This window comes from Populus trichocarpa, chromosome 16 (assembly GCF_000002775.5).
Source record: "Populus trichocarpa isolate Nisqually-1 chromosome 16, P.trichocarpa_v4.1, whole genome shotgun sequence".
Classification (NCBI taxonomy): Eukaryota; Viridiplantae; Streptophyta; class Magnoliopsida; order Malpighiales; family Salicaceae; genus Populus; species Populus trichocarpa.
The window spans coordinates 14,268,662-14,283,068 of NC_037300.2; the positions used below are offsets into that span (position 1 = coordinate 14,268,662).

At 33.9% G+C, this 14,407-nt stretch overlaps 1 protein-coding gene and 1 long non-coding RNA gene across 2 annotated transcripts; one reads left to right on the forward strand and one right to left on the reverse strand.

Annotated features, from left to right (window-relative positions):
• Positions 1–540: 540 nt before the first annotated feature.
• Positions 541–1,860, forward strand: LOC127904421 (uncharacterized). The gene is made up of 2 exons (XR_008057590.1): positions 541–1,092; positions 1,241–1,860. It is a non-coding gene; the product is annotated as an uncharacterized LOC127904421 (long non-coding RNA).
• A 1,489-nt stretch (positions 1,861–3,349) lies between these two features.
• LOC18106363 (flocculation protein FLO11) lies at positions 3,350–7,746 on the reverse strand. Its single transcript, XM_006373993.3, has 5 exons — positions 7,241–7,746; positions 6,686–6,788; positions 5,705–5,831; positions 4,592–5,509; positions 3,350–3,925 (listed from the first exon to the last, which is right to left on the reverse strand). The coding sequence occupies exons 1-5, from the start codon at positions 7,482–7,484 to the stop codon at positions 3,527–3,529; spliced, it is 1,791 nt and encodes a 596-aa protein (XP_006374055.3). The 5' UTR covers positions 7,485–7,746; the 3' UTR covers positions 3,350–3,526.
• Between the last annotated feature and the right edge of the window lie 6,661 nt (positions 7,747–14,407).

Here is a 14,407-nt window from a genome sequence, read left to right on the forward strand (position 1 = left end):
CATAAGCTTCACCTCCATTAAACACTTCGGATGATACGATGGTTGAGAAATTTTGGTCATCGAATAACATCGTACGCACCGCCTGCAAGATCAAGTGAAATCCACTCGTTGGCGTGTGCCGCACATGCACCATTAGCTTTATTTTTTTTATTATTTTTTTTATTTATGAAAATATTAATTTGCCACTAATATAAATAAAATATAATAAAAAAAAACATGAGAAAAATATTAAAATATTCTTTTACCTATCCTGTAATTTTATTGAGTTTAAGGACAGCAAGATAATTGTACTATTTATAAAAAATATGAAATTACGCAAAAGCAAAAGCCCTCTTGGCCTTTTATTTTAATTTTTATTTTGTTTTTTAAAGGTATTTATATAATTTAACTATATAAAAAATATAAACTATTAAATTGTCTCCCATCACTTCAGCTGACCTCTAGGCGTCATGGAAAATATCTTTCTACCCTGCAAGCATGGCAAAAACTTTATATATAGAACAAAAAAAAAAAGTAATTATACTATGCCATTCTTGTAACTGTAAATGACTGAGCTCATTTTTTATTTTTATTTTTTATAATAAGGCCAGCTGGTTAAAGAAGGGAGAAGAAAGAAGGGCGTGAAGGAAAAACACACCGCCACACTGAAACCAAGGCAACAGAGAAGAAGAAGCAAGTGGTAAGGAGAAGAAAGAAAGCCACGGAAGAAGCAAAAAATAACACAAAAGCCAGAGAACTATTGAAGTCCACAGTGCAATGAGAGTGTATCCACTGTGTTTTACCCACATATAAGTTTTTTTATTTTTTGTTTTCGTTAATTGTTGATAGCACAGATCAAGTGTCCCCTAGAGTTCCTCTGAGCACTTCAATGGGGATCTTCCATCGACCTGAAAGAGTATTATCATTCCTACTGAAGTGTTTGGGGGAACTCCTGGTGTCATTTGATGTTACAAGCTCAGAAAACACAGTAAGCAGGCTTCGTGATACAGGGAGAACTTGTAAAGCAGCAGAATTTCTAAAACCCCTCAAAATGGTGCACACGGGTTAGAGTTAATTCTTTCTTCTGTTTGTGCCAGAGCAGCATCATCACAGGTAACTGATATTTTTTCTTACCTACAATCCATGACATGATTGTACATATGTTATGTTTGAGGTTCTATATTTGGCTGCCATGCTTTCGCTCAATTCTTCTGTCTGTCATCATTGTTTGACACAAATTAAGAACCTCAAATTGCTGCAGGAGCATTGATGATTTTGGATATAGAGCTTCCACCATATCTTAAAAGAACCTGAGCTCCCAAGGAAATCAACAAAGCCGGAAATGCTCACGATAGGTCCAGATTTCAGTTTCAAATTCAAATGAAGAACTGTAATCAATCCAGAGCAAATTACTTGGCGAACCACATACCATTAGGAAAGTGTTGGTGTCAAGTTTCCAACTCATGAGATTATGCTTGAGTTGGACCTTCCTGCAAAGATAAGGAATAAGAATTCAGCAGAACAAAAAATTCCTTCTGCCAGCATTTTGCAGCCTGCAAGACTGCCCTCTTTGTCAACAAACACCATATGCAGCTTAGACGTTTTTGCCTCTAAACCACTTGCGCATGAAGAGCCTTTGTTAGTCAATAAATGACAAGGTTTTCTTTTAGACCCAAACAAAAGCTGGCTTCCTTTGAAAACTACACGGATGACAGATTCTGCTGAAAATCAACCTGTTGCTGGAGTTGGCTTGGGCAAGCCTCCTCTATAAGGTCCTGATCATGGTTTCGTTTGAACAGTTTTCTCTTGTTATGCGTTGTAGCAGGGACTGGCTCCTGATTTTCTTGCCTTTATTAATTTAATGAATTTCAGAATTCACCAGTGTGTGTGTGAAATGCATCATGCATGTCCTATGCAAACAAACAAGAGATTAGCTTTCCTTGCATGTTTGATCTTCCTACCAGGTTATAATGTTATATGTGTGCTCGTCGTTCCTGACATCTGCCTATAATTTGGTGAATGTTTTTCTTTATATATTCTGTTAAGTGCAGTTGATGGTGGCTCATGATTGAGCCAAGAAATTCAGCTTCCAACCACCCTTGAAGTTTGCTTAATTGCAAAAACCAAGTTCCCAGAGCTTTACTATAAATAGGGCACTCGTTTCTTGTTTAGAGCATTAAGTTTTGGACCTTTCCAACCCCAAACCAGCTTCCAGCTTCCATATACGCCTCACCTCCTCCCAATCTTGGTCCGGAAGCAAATCATAAGGTGACGAAGTAGAAAATTTACCATTATTGGTATGGTAAATCTCCACATTACTTGATCACACGTTGCATTAAGACTAGGTGTCTAGCGTCAAGCATCTCAACAGCCCTCTCATCGTCAGTCTAAGATGGTGGAGGGAAGAGGGGGTAGCCCAATTGGTGAGGATCCAATCTTGTCAGAACAAAACATTATAACTTACAATCCCTTGTAGTGCAAAAAAACTCTTCAACTCAGCAACAGAATCTTCAGTGTCTGAAATATCGTAAGCAACACAATCGTTGGGAACCTTCTGATGGAGCTCCTCCTCCTTTCGAAGGATCATTTCTCTAGTCTCCTCATTGTGATCACTGCCAGGTTTCTAAATCCAGTCAGGGTAGCCCTTGGCACATCTTGTTTCTCACACCGCATCCCCTCTTTCACAAACTCTCTCTTATTTTCCCTGGTGATTTCAGTTAAAGTTCGAATGACATGTTTAAATAACGAGCCCTTCCTCTGGGCTGACACGGAGAGAAAGCCAGTTGCATCAATGTCAAAGATTACCTCTAGGCTCTAGCTGAGGTGCACCAAGTGCAGTTCAGTGGCAGGAATATCTTTCAATTCAATCTCACCAAGTCCAGTTGTATCCTGTTTATTTTTTTTGGTGTTTAAGAAAACATAATTCATAATTCTCAAGAAAACAACTTGTAACATTTTTAAGTTCGTTACTTTGATGTGATCAAGAAATAGATAGATTACTACTGGCTTCAGGTTTTGCAAAGCCTAGCCCACTTTTATGGCCTGCTCTTTTTATACTTGTATTCTGGATTAAGTCCATCAATGCTTCAACAAGAAGTCAGAGCTATAAAGTTTCCAGTCCTGCCGGAGATTCTCATGATGAGGAACAAAGAAACCGGGTAGCTTTCACTTTTCAGACAAGCTGTGTAGAGTGTTGATATCCTGGACTACTGCCATCCTAGTTGCTTTTTTGGAAGTTCTTTTGGTTATTGAAACAAGAACCCTAGCTGCAAGCTCGGGGAAAGAACAAGATAGAAGATTGCAACTGATGCATCACATGCTATATAGGGTTTTAAGCATTCACAAGCTAGAGCATCTACGTAAACAGAAATTCCAACACTGAAATCATCATTTCATTGCAGAAAATACACTCTCTTCACCTTATCAGTTCTTAGTGTTAGAAGTTTACATCATTCATTCATTCCAAGTAAGCAAATAAATTAAACGGAACAGATTATAATTTTGGGGAAAAAAAATATTATCGAAAAAAGGCATCTTTTCTTAGATGTTATAATAGGCCGAACGGTTCAGGCAGAGGCTCAAACCCGTTATCAAAGAAGGGTCCTTGATCAGATTTATCATCAACACTGTGCAGCCAGTCCGTGTTCTTTAAATCCTCTTTGAGTAATATTGCATCATAACGAGAGCTTTCACAGATGTCAACAACTTCACTCAATTTTGCAGAGTATCGTTGTCCATCATTTGCTTCACGCCTGATTTCGGTAGCCCTGCTAAAGTAGCTTTCATTTTCCAAAACATCTCCATTTTGCAAATTTCCATTGTTGATGGATTCTGGAGCACTCCTGGAACGGGCAGGGTGGGTCTTGGGAGTGGCAGATCTAATGCTCTGAGGGAAGAGGGTGGTGCTTGAAAGTGATCGGGTGCTTCCTGTGCCATTTCTTAAGTCCTACATCAGCGAGTTGATATACTGTTAGGATTATCTTAAAACATAGAACTGTCTCTTGAAGGCAGTAAAAAATAATGTTCCGTGCAACAGAAACCAAACACAAAAATCTTTTATTGCATTAGTAATAGCAGGTAATCAAAGCACCTCTTTCCACATATGTCAGCTAACCTAATAGACAATGCCATCATCAGTCCAAGATCTCGGCCAAAAGAACTGGCAAATCATCTCAGTCGCACCTCATAATTTTCAAGGTAAGGAATTTGAATCAACACCCAGGGAATAAAACGTAAAAAGATCATGCTGTTAGTTCAATGGCAGCCAACAAATAAACAGCATTGTCATTGTTTAGGTTCTATTATAATGAAGTTAGTGGCATGGCATTGTGTGATGCACAGACATTTGCACTTGTAATCAACATGGATGACAATGATCAAATCAATCATTTGAATTCCAACTCATTAGGAAGCCAGACTAGAAGATTATCAACTTGACAAAAACATGTTTCTCAGGTTCAGTCAAAATTTTCAAGAAAAAGAGCATTTGAAAGTTGATAAATGTTGACACCCAACTAGCAAATTTATATCTCATTCAAATTGCATGTGCGCGGGGATGCTACACAACATAAAAAGCTAGTTTATCATAACATGGAAGGAAGAGAACCCATACCATATGCCTGATGGCCATATCCAGAGACTTCTTAGATATAGTCCTCCCAAACCCGGTGCTCTCTGAGGCTGTTGATGATGACTTCACAGGTTTTCTCATTCCTAATTCTGACACATGCGAGACCTTTCGAGGCTCAGGTGCATCAGCAATATGCCCATTACTATGCACACGGCCCTTTCCAGATGGCTCTGTGAGTCTTCCCCGTGAGACAATTGGAGATGAGTGTCTTCTTGGTGCAATCACAGAGCCTACAGTTTCTGGGTTCCCCTTCATAGTTGCATGAACATTTGGCCGGGACCTGCCTGCAGAAAGTGGCCTGTCTGGCAAAGTTGTTCTGAGGTTTGGAGGTGTGTCAAGAGGAAAATCAGGAGGAACAACTGGCTGTTGTGGACGGACTCGAGGGCTTGGGGAATTTGGTCGGGATGTTGGTCCAGGAATGCGATTATTTGAAAGAACTCGTCCAGCAGAAGTTGAAGGGCTTGAGGCAGTGGATGAGGAAGGTGCTGGGTTCCGACGTGTGGGAGTTGATGGACGAGAATTTGATCTAGTGGGTGCTGTACTCAAGTTTGCAGGAATTTGTCCCCTAGAACTTGGAGTTGAGGGTCTTGAATTTTGAGAGGGTCGAGTCTTGTCAATTGAAGAGCTGGTGGGGGCTGGACGAGCTCTTGATGGAGTTGAGGAACGTGATGGTGTCGGGCGGGCTGATGGTGTGGAAGGTCTTGCTATAGATGGTGTGCGGGAGACTGGGGAGGATGGTCTAGTATAAGATGAGACAGAGGCTGAGCTTGTATTTAGGATTGAAGAGGACCTATTTGAGGAATAGGTACTGTATTGTGAAGAAGATATAGAAGGTCGAGTCACTGAGCTGCTTCTAGCTGGCCTTGAGGAATGGTAACTCTCTGATTGTGAAACTGAAAGCTGAAAACACAGGTAAGAATTAGGCTTAAACTTTGATAGCTGATCTCGTGTCCTCCCATTATCAGAAAAAACTCCTTCTAAAATGAAAATACTATTGTTCAACCAGAAGGGGCTAATTCAACAAGCATAAAATGATCTGAAATTGGGGTAAGACTGACAGTGATAGCTTAAAGAAAGAAAAGAAGCAGGGCATACCGTAGATGCCGCCTTGGTAGTAGAAGCTGATCTAGCCAAAGAACTGCTTCGTGGAGCCACTAAAGTTGGTTGTGATTCACTTCCTTCTGATGACGGAAAAAGAGGAGTTCCAGGGGGAGTGAGAAGCCTAATGACATAAAAAGAAATAAGTATGGATGACGGCATTTGAATGCTAGTTTTTTGGTTTGTGGAAGTAATAATTTCGATACAAGAGAAAAAAACTTAGTCTGCATGCTTTCATTCAACACAAAAGGAACATTTAACTACTATGATTTCAAGCCTAAATTATCCGCTAAATCCTTGTCAGCCAAGTATAAATAAGCAAATAAACAATGGGACAGTGTCTTGGAATTTTAACTCATATTTAAAATGTTATTTTTCTTTTCTACAAGAAAGCAATTCCATGGAAACATTCTGAATCATATTTAAGTTATCTTGTGATCTTCCATTGTGGGAGAATCTCCTGATCTCTTTCCTATCCTGTACATTACAATCTCTCATTATTTGAAATAAGCCGTGCAGAGTGGTCTGCAACTTTTAGAAGCACCAGAACAAAGCAGAGTTTCCGTTCTGAGTTCATCAAAGCTTAGTATGCTAAATTCTATAAGAGATCCCAAGGTGCAGTCCACTTAAAACTCAGAATTCTTTTTTTTATTATTTTTTTTTAATCTTTTCAGCTTTTCTAAATTGTACTAAATTCATTACAGAAAGAGGTGATTATCCAAAGTGGAAGGACTTCCAAATTCTACGACAATGTGAACCTTGAGCAAGCTATGTTTCCTCTAAAACTATCAATCCAACATATCAAAAACGAATTTCAATCTGTTGAAAAAGTTTCAACTTTGCATCCAAAACTCGAAACGAATCGAATCTTATACCAGACACAGCCAGCATCAATGCTGTTGACCAAAAATAAAAAGAACAAAAAAATTTGGAACTCTAGCATGCAACTGCAAAATCCGGAAAGCATCAGAGATTTACCAATCATAATCATGCTTCCCTCCTTCTGATGATAACAGATCATCGATCCCACTCCTCACAAGTTTGGCTGATCCAACTGAAAGTCTCCCCAATTTCACTGAAACTGTAACCAATAACCCCACATCAAATCATAAGGCCATCACATATTTTCGTCCCCACAAACAAAAAAGAAAGTAGACAAGCAAGATTCTGAGCTGGCTAAATCAAAATGGGAATTTAAGAAAATCCCAGATGAAAATCACCATAAATGTAAATTCAAAACCAATAAATAATGAATCAAATCCATTAAATCTAGGCACAAAAGAAAAGGAAATAGTTCTTTGCTAGCAAAAGAAACGGCACCGTTTGCATTTCTTTTCCTGTTTCTTTGATTATAAGTATAGTGTTCATTAAATATAACATCGTTTTCATTTCCAAAGCTCTCATTCATCAACAAAATGACCAAACCATCATCTTCTTCATTCGAGCATCTCCATGGAAGAATTGCAAGAAACGCAGAAAACCACCGAGGGCATCTCCGGGAACAAAACTGGTAAAAAAAAATCCAAAACATACCATCAGAAGATTCATCGGAGGAGGCGACAGAGAGACTGCGGCGGTTCTTGGAGAAGAGATCCAAGTTCTCATCCTTGTTGTGAGTATCTTTAGAAAAAACACCGCCGCCCGTCAAACTATGACCTCGGCGGTGGTACTGGGACCCCACCGGAATATTTCTCCCTCCCACTAAAGACTCTCTCAAACTCCCATTAACACTCCTATAATTACCGTTATTATTATTATTACTACTACTCATCATCATTTCTTTCCTTCTTTGTTTCTTTTTCTTTTTTCTTTAGCTAAGCTTCTTTCATGGCTGCCAGCAACATCCACATATTATCCTCACTGAAGCAGCAAAATGTATGTCAAAACGAAAGAGAAAGAGAATGATAAGATCTACTGCGAGAGGGGGGGGAGAGAGAGAGAGTGCAGTAGATGCGAAGGGAGACAGTAAGTCACCTAGCTCTCCTCTGTTTTCTTTAATGTTTTACGTCATGTAAGAGCTTGAGAGAGAGTCGGGTTTGGAATTTGGATCTGTGCGCTTTTTTTATTATTTTTTTGAAAATGACTTCTTTGATCTATAAGTATTACTTGATTCTCAAGTGGGTCCCCAAACAAATAGTATTTATCAATTGGGCCACTATTGATAAACATGACCAGATTAATCCCCGCAGAAAACGTATAGTTTTAAGCAAATATCATATGATTCTCAAATGGATCTTCAAACAAATTATTATCAATTGAGTTTCTATTTATCCAACAAGATCAGATTAATCTCACTATACAATTTGAATTAATGAAAATACATTGTAGTTTCAGACAAATAAATCATTTTTTTATGAATTCTAATCTTTTTTCAAATCAATTTAATATTTTTTTTTTGTTTTTACTTGGAGTATATTCAAGAATTGAATAATATGTTGAAAACAAGATAGGGAAAAAGTTCAGGGGGTTAACTGGGTATCGTCTGATTAGTAGGGACCTAAATGAGAATCTTTTTTGTTTAAGGACTTAAGTGAGGGGTAGATGATAATTGGGGGATAAACATGACCTTTATCCTGCTTATCTGTATGGGTATGGTCAAAATATAATTAATCAGTGCTAAAGAGTCAGATTTAGGGAGATCGGTGCTGAGGTGTAGTTTTGTTAATGGTGGAGGAAGATAATTAAGAGAGAATGGTAAATCTGACAATACACATATTTTTTTTTATTTAAATTATTTATCCATTTTTAAAACATCAGCAGTGTCTTTATTGCAACTGTATAAATCATGTGATGAGTTGTTGTCTTAGAGCCACATGCCTGTCCCCCGAGTGAGGGCATGTGTCTTTATCTTTCAATAATCTTCGTCTTTTTTTTTCGTTTATAGTTTTATCCATGGATATTAAACCCCGATTGGAGATGCCCGGGCCAAGGAATGGGTCCTAAATTATAAGGGTTGATCTTATCTAGCACGAAAAAAAAAATTATATTTAAAATTTTAATATTATGTTTGAGATTTTTTTTATATAGCCCGAGACGCCTTGCACGAGGAATTGATTATAACTTAGTCCCTTGTTTATAATAATTAATTGATTGATCTTTTGGTTTTGAAAACTATATATTTAATCTTTATATTTGAAATCTATCTATAACTTAACTTTTTATTCATTCCATATCCATGTTCCTTTTCACCTTGTTCTAGTTTTTTTTTAAAAATGGTAGAAAAGGAAAGGAAAACAAATTGATAATATGGGAATATTTGTGAGAAAAGAAGGAATTTTTAAGAACAAAATGGTATTAAATTAAGAATGGTTAACACGGGTCAAATGACTACTCAATTAGTTTTTAATATTAAAAGGATTGTTTAATTTGTTTTTAAAACTAGAGGGATGAATTTATAATTTACCCCATAGACTAAGGTTTTTTTACCATTCTCTTTGTCATTTAATCTGTAGCATGGTATGTTGTATTGTTTTTTTCTAACTTAGTGAAATATCTTATTTTAAGGGCTTCTAATCATTGTTTGACCGATCAATTAAAAATAAGACAGGGTTAAAAATCTAAATTAATATAAATAATTTAATTAATCCAAATCTAGCCCGTTAAAACTTGATCATCAACTCATTTTCTTTTTTAAAAAAAAAAAATTAATCATATAACACCATTTTGATTTAAGAAAAAATTTAATTATGTTTTCTTAGTGTTTTATAATAATTTTAATGTTTTTATACTAAAAAATAAATAAATAATCCAAAAGAAACGATCGGAATGGTATTTTTTTCTTCCGCGGCTAATGATAGAATTGCTTTTCCATGGGACCTAGTCAACAAGATGAAGCTAGTCGGGCAGAGTGGAGTTTTGTAGACAATCTATGACATTGGTCCCACCAAGACGACCTTCCTTGCTCATAAATGTTTGGAATTTCCATGGTGATTGCACATGAATTTCGGCAACTAAGATTGTTTTATCAACAAGAGATCATGGCCTCTGATTTCACCCTCAGCCACAACCAACCACCCTTTCAAATAAAATAAAATAAAAACAATAAATAAATTGGGATTAGTTAGACACTTGATTGCTTATACTTCTGCATTTCATGGGACATTGCAACTACCATTGAGAGATTAATTTATGACTCTGAGATCCCTCAATTAATTATTTATTTTTTTAAAAAAATAGAGCATAGATTAAAATTCCTTGATTTAAATTTAAATTCAAATTGGTAGTTGGGTTCTTAATTGAGTGATTGACTGTTGCTCTTATTACCATGTGTTGTTCATATCTCACAAGGATGCCAAGGCAATTATGCAAGCAGAACAATCATGCTTTGGTATTAGGTCACCGACAGCATCAAATGATGATTTATTTTTCTTAGAAAACTATTTATGATATTAAAAAACTAAATTAAAACCTAAAACTTTGTAAATACAATCAAACAATTCCCAGTTCTTGCTGATCAAGTAGAAAGAAAACTCTGGATATTTTTGGAGATGTGGTAATTAAATGTTGTTATTTTGTTTGGAAGTGCATTAAGATAATATTTTTTATTTTTTAGTATTAACATATCAAAATAATAATATAAAAATTTATCTATTTACACCGGTGGTTATAGAAGATGATTAATACGTAGACTAATTATTTATTTGATTCATAATCAGATAAAACAAAAGAATATTTAGCAATTTACAAGAAAAGGCCAAGTGTAGTATTACCAAGAAGATCTGAATTCTTCACAAATCGGACATGGCATAGAGAATTTCAGGTGAGATAACATATCACATTGACCTTTCTTCTACCTTTCTATTTTCCTACCCTTTTCTGATGTTGAAAGACGAACACATTTAGCAGCTGTTCATTTATTTCTAACAATCCCAACATACAGGTTGAACTTTCTATAGTTACGGCTTTTCGTGTTAAAATGTATTAAAATGATATTTTTTAATTTTTTAAAAATTATTTTTGAGATCAGCACATCAAAACGATTCAAAATAAAAAAAATTTAATTCAAAACAAAAAATATTTTTAAAATATAAAAATAAACATGATATTCAGCCCTGAACCACTGTTCCCAATTTTATGGATGTACCTGCAATAGCATTCTTATTTATCTAGATTTTTATCCATGGTACCCAACTTTTCCTGAATTAGTAGGTTCATCGGTACCTAGAATGTGCCTAAACGGGATGGATAATTATTTTTTTTAATTTTTTTTATTAATGTTGATATTTAGATCATTTTATATGTATCTCGACGACTAAATGATAGTACAAACTTCTAGTGGTTTTGAGAGGATTTGAACTTATAATCATTAGGGAGCAAATTCAAGATCTGACCAGTTGAGTTATCCCTCGGGGTTAATATTTTTCAATTTTGATTTGATGTTTGTGGGTATAATTTTATTGACCGCCATGGAATTTTAGTTGTAGCGTTTGTTAATTATTTTAAAATAAAAAATAAAGAAATTTGTTGGGATCAAAAGCACACGTTGTTCTGTATTTTTTATTTTAAAAATATAAAGATTCATTTAAAAATATATTTATCTTATATCTTCACTCCATATCCTTCTTGTCAATATATATATATAAATGCAAATGCAAGCTAAGATCCTGCATTACGAAGCATCCGTCCCTCTATTTCATGCCTTAGATTTGAAGCATTAAATCATTTGCTACGAGGAGTTGATTGCTCGTAACATTAATTTTATTTGTTTTTATATTTTAAAATAATTCTGTTTTAATTCTGTTTTTAGTATTTTTAGATTATTTTGATGTTTTAATATTAAAAATAAATTTTAAAATATAAAAAAAATATTATTTTAATATATTTATAAATAAAAAAATATTTTAAAAAATAATTATTACTATAATATAAAAAAACTCGTTTTGAATGCTTAGATGGGCCATGGGACGAAAACCTCAAATAAAAAATAATAACTGAAGTCTGAAGATGGCTGTCTTCTTATCAAATTGCTGGACCATTTGAGAAAAGGATGGCTCAACATACTGAGCCCAACAGCTGCTCTTGTGTCATGTGATGGTTCATACTTTCTTTAATAAAGAATCCGACAGGATCAGCCTATATTCTTGACTTTTAATGTTTCCAAATCTCCAATTTTATGGTTATGGTATGACGATGAATTAATTTTTAATAAATTAATAGTTTTAATTAAATAATATTTTTTAATCTCAATTTTAATTTTAAATTTAAATAATATTTGAGTGATTGATTGATTGAATGATAAGCTTTTGTAGTCTTGAAAATTTCAAGCTTTGACATCAATAATAATAATAATAATTAATAAGCATGTTCCCAAAGCTTCGTTTTTCTTTTCTTTTCTTTTCCCCTCCAAGAACTTATTAGTCATCGAAGAGTTGAAGATTTCAAGCTTGGACATTGATTAAGTTTCATTTTAACCATATTTTCATGCGTTAATGAAAAATTAAGGGATGCAGGGGATTTGAAATCTGGAATATTCAATAACATGTTTTAATTTTAGATGTTAGAAGTAACATGCGTAGTTATAAGACCATGACATGACCCATGACTTGGACTAGTCCAAGATATAATGTGAATGAGTTGGCTTGGGTTATAAAGTCAATTAAAAAAATTATTGTTTTAAATTTTTTAAAAAAACTAAAATAAATTTATTATATTTTAATAGGTTCGATCAGTAGATCTATCAAGTAAATCAAATTTAAATAAATTAGCTGTCATTTAGTTCAATATAAAACTTGATTTGAATTATAAGCTAATGGATTAATCAACTTGGCTAAGTCTGATTTAATGAATAGGATGAGTTTATTTTCATACCATTATTTAGTACAAAATTCTCTTTGTTTTTTTTTCCTTAAAATAGGATATTGAAGAGATGAGTACTGATTGATTGATGCAATAAAAGTGTAGACAAATTTTGCATGATCAAACCCCGCTTCCCTCATTCTAAAGTGTTTAATGAAAAAAAGAGAAATTCCTTAGGTCCCCAATAATCCTCCTGCCCATGTTCGTGGATTTCAAGCCAACCCCACAGAAGGAAATAGCTGAACTCAAGGGTTTTGGTGGATCAATGGCTAGCTAGGCAGCAGCCATAACTAACTAGTGTAATCGGCTACCACAGTCGAGAGCTGGAAAAACGTTTGGCCCATCAGTTTTGACAGCGATGAAACGATTAGAAGAACAACTGGTTCTTAGCATCTGAATCTCTGCAAGGTCACATGCAAAATGAACAACTGGTTCTCAGTATACTACGTGGTTGCTTTTGTTTTTAAAACAACCCACAGAAAACAAGTGTTTGATAACTAAAGAAACATGATTTACTTTTTGTGGATCCCAGCACAATTTATGTTTAAAACGCAGGGCAGTGGAAAACAGCTTGAAGCTGTTTCTTTTTATCTGTGAAGAGTGAATTTTCACTCTGAAGATGAAAAATAAAAGAATCTAATTTTTTTATTTTTAATTATGTTTTATTTAAAAAAATTAGTGTTTAACATTATTCAATGACACTACATAAATTAAAAGGAGATCGCATGATGATGTAATATTTACAGAATTTAATCATAATCTTAATTTTATTCATGATGATATTTTACCTGATTTTGTTACACGCTCAAAAAACCATGGAAACTGTAGTCCTTATCGGATAAATTTTATAAGCGATGAAATTATAGATAGTTTAATAAAATAATAAAAAATATTTTATATAAAGTATATTTATTTGATGATGTAATAGCATTAGTTAAATTTACAATATTTAAATTAAAAAACCATCAATATTAATATATATATCTTTTTTAGTTATTTTATCACCTTAATTTGAAAAATATTATTAACCAAATACATTAAACTACTTTTTGTTTAATCTCAATTTCAACTGCAGTTTTAATCAAACATATATAAATACCAAACCAACCTCAACCAAAAATACTTTTTATAAAAATAATTTTTTTCAAACTACAACCATAAAAGCTATCACAATACCAAACACTAACATGTATATATCTCATGATAAAGAAGTGTTTTGGTTTTTCGAATAACATATGCAGCGGAAATAATAAAACAGGAAAATAATAAAATAAAACCAATCAGAAAGGGTCAATTTGATTGATTCTAGATGAAAGAATCCTTTTATTGAATTTCATTGCATTTAGTCAGAATTTATATAATTAATTAATTAATTAAGTAATTGGGAGAGTGACTAAGCTTGAGCATTTGAAAGAGGGGACAAAGCAAACCAAAAAAGAACTTTACAGTTTTCCTGTGAATATGAATATAAAATCATGTACAGAAATAGCATACGGCATAAATTAGTGACAAGGCATTTTTTGAAAATCTTAAAATCAAAGTATTTTGACAAAATTAAGAATTTCAAATTGAAAATAATAATTAAATGGAATATAGCGATACATAGCATATATTATAAAATAATAAATATTAAAATGATGAAAATATAAGGTGGGATGGATATAATAAGGAAATCAACAAGAAAAACAGTTGAAAATAAGTTATAAAATTTAAAATGTGTATATGATATTTCTTTATTCCTAACTGATTTTTCACTAGATTATTGGTTGGATTAAATGTTATACGAAAGAACTAGTTGATATAAAACATACAAGCTTAGATTATCTTTGTTTTTTATTTTATTTTAATGTTTTTAGCTTATTTTTATACATTTATTTTCATAGCATTAATGATCAAAACAAAGTG

Bases quoted from the DNA above. Each gene is read 5' to 3' on its own strand.
- LOC18106363 (XM_006373993.3), bottom strand. From the start codon at position 7,484: ATGATGATGAGTAGTAGTAATAATAATAATAACGGTAATTATAGGAGT. The intron at 5,832-6,685 runs GTAAATCTCTGA...TTATGTCATTAG, and splicing joins GGGAAGCATGATTATGATTG to GCTTCTCACTCCCCCTGGAA. The intron at 5,510-5,704 runs GTATGCCCTGCT...CTGTGTTTTCAG, and splicing joins CTACCAAGGCGGCATCTACG to CTTTCAGTTTCACAATCAGA.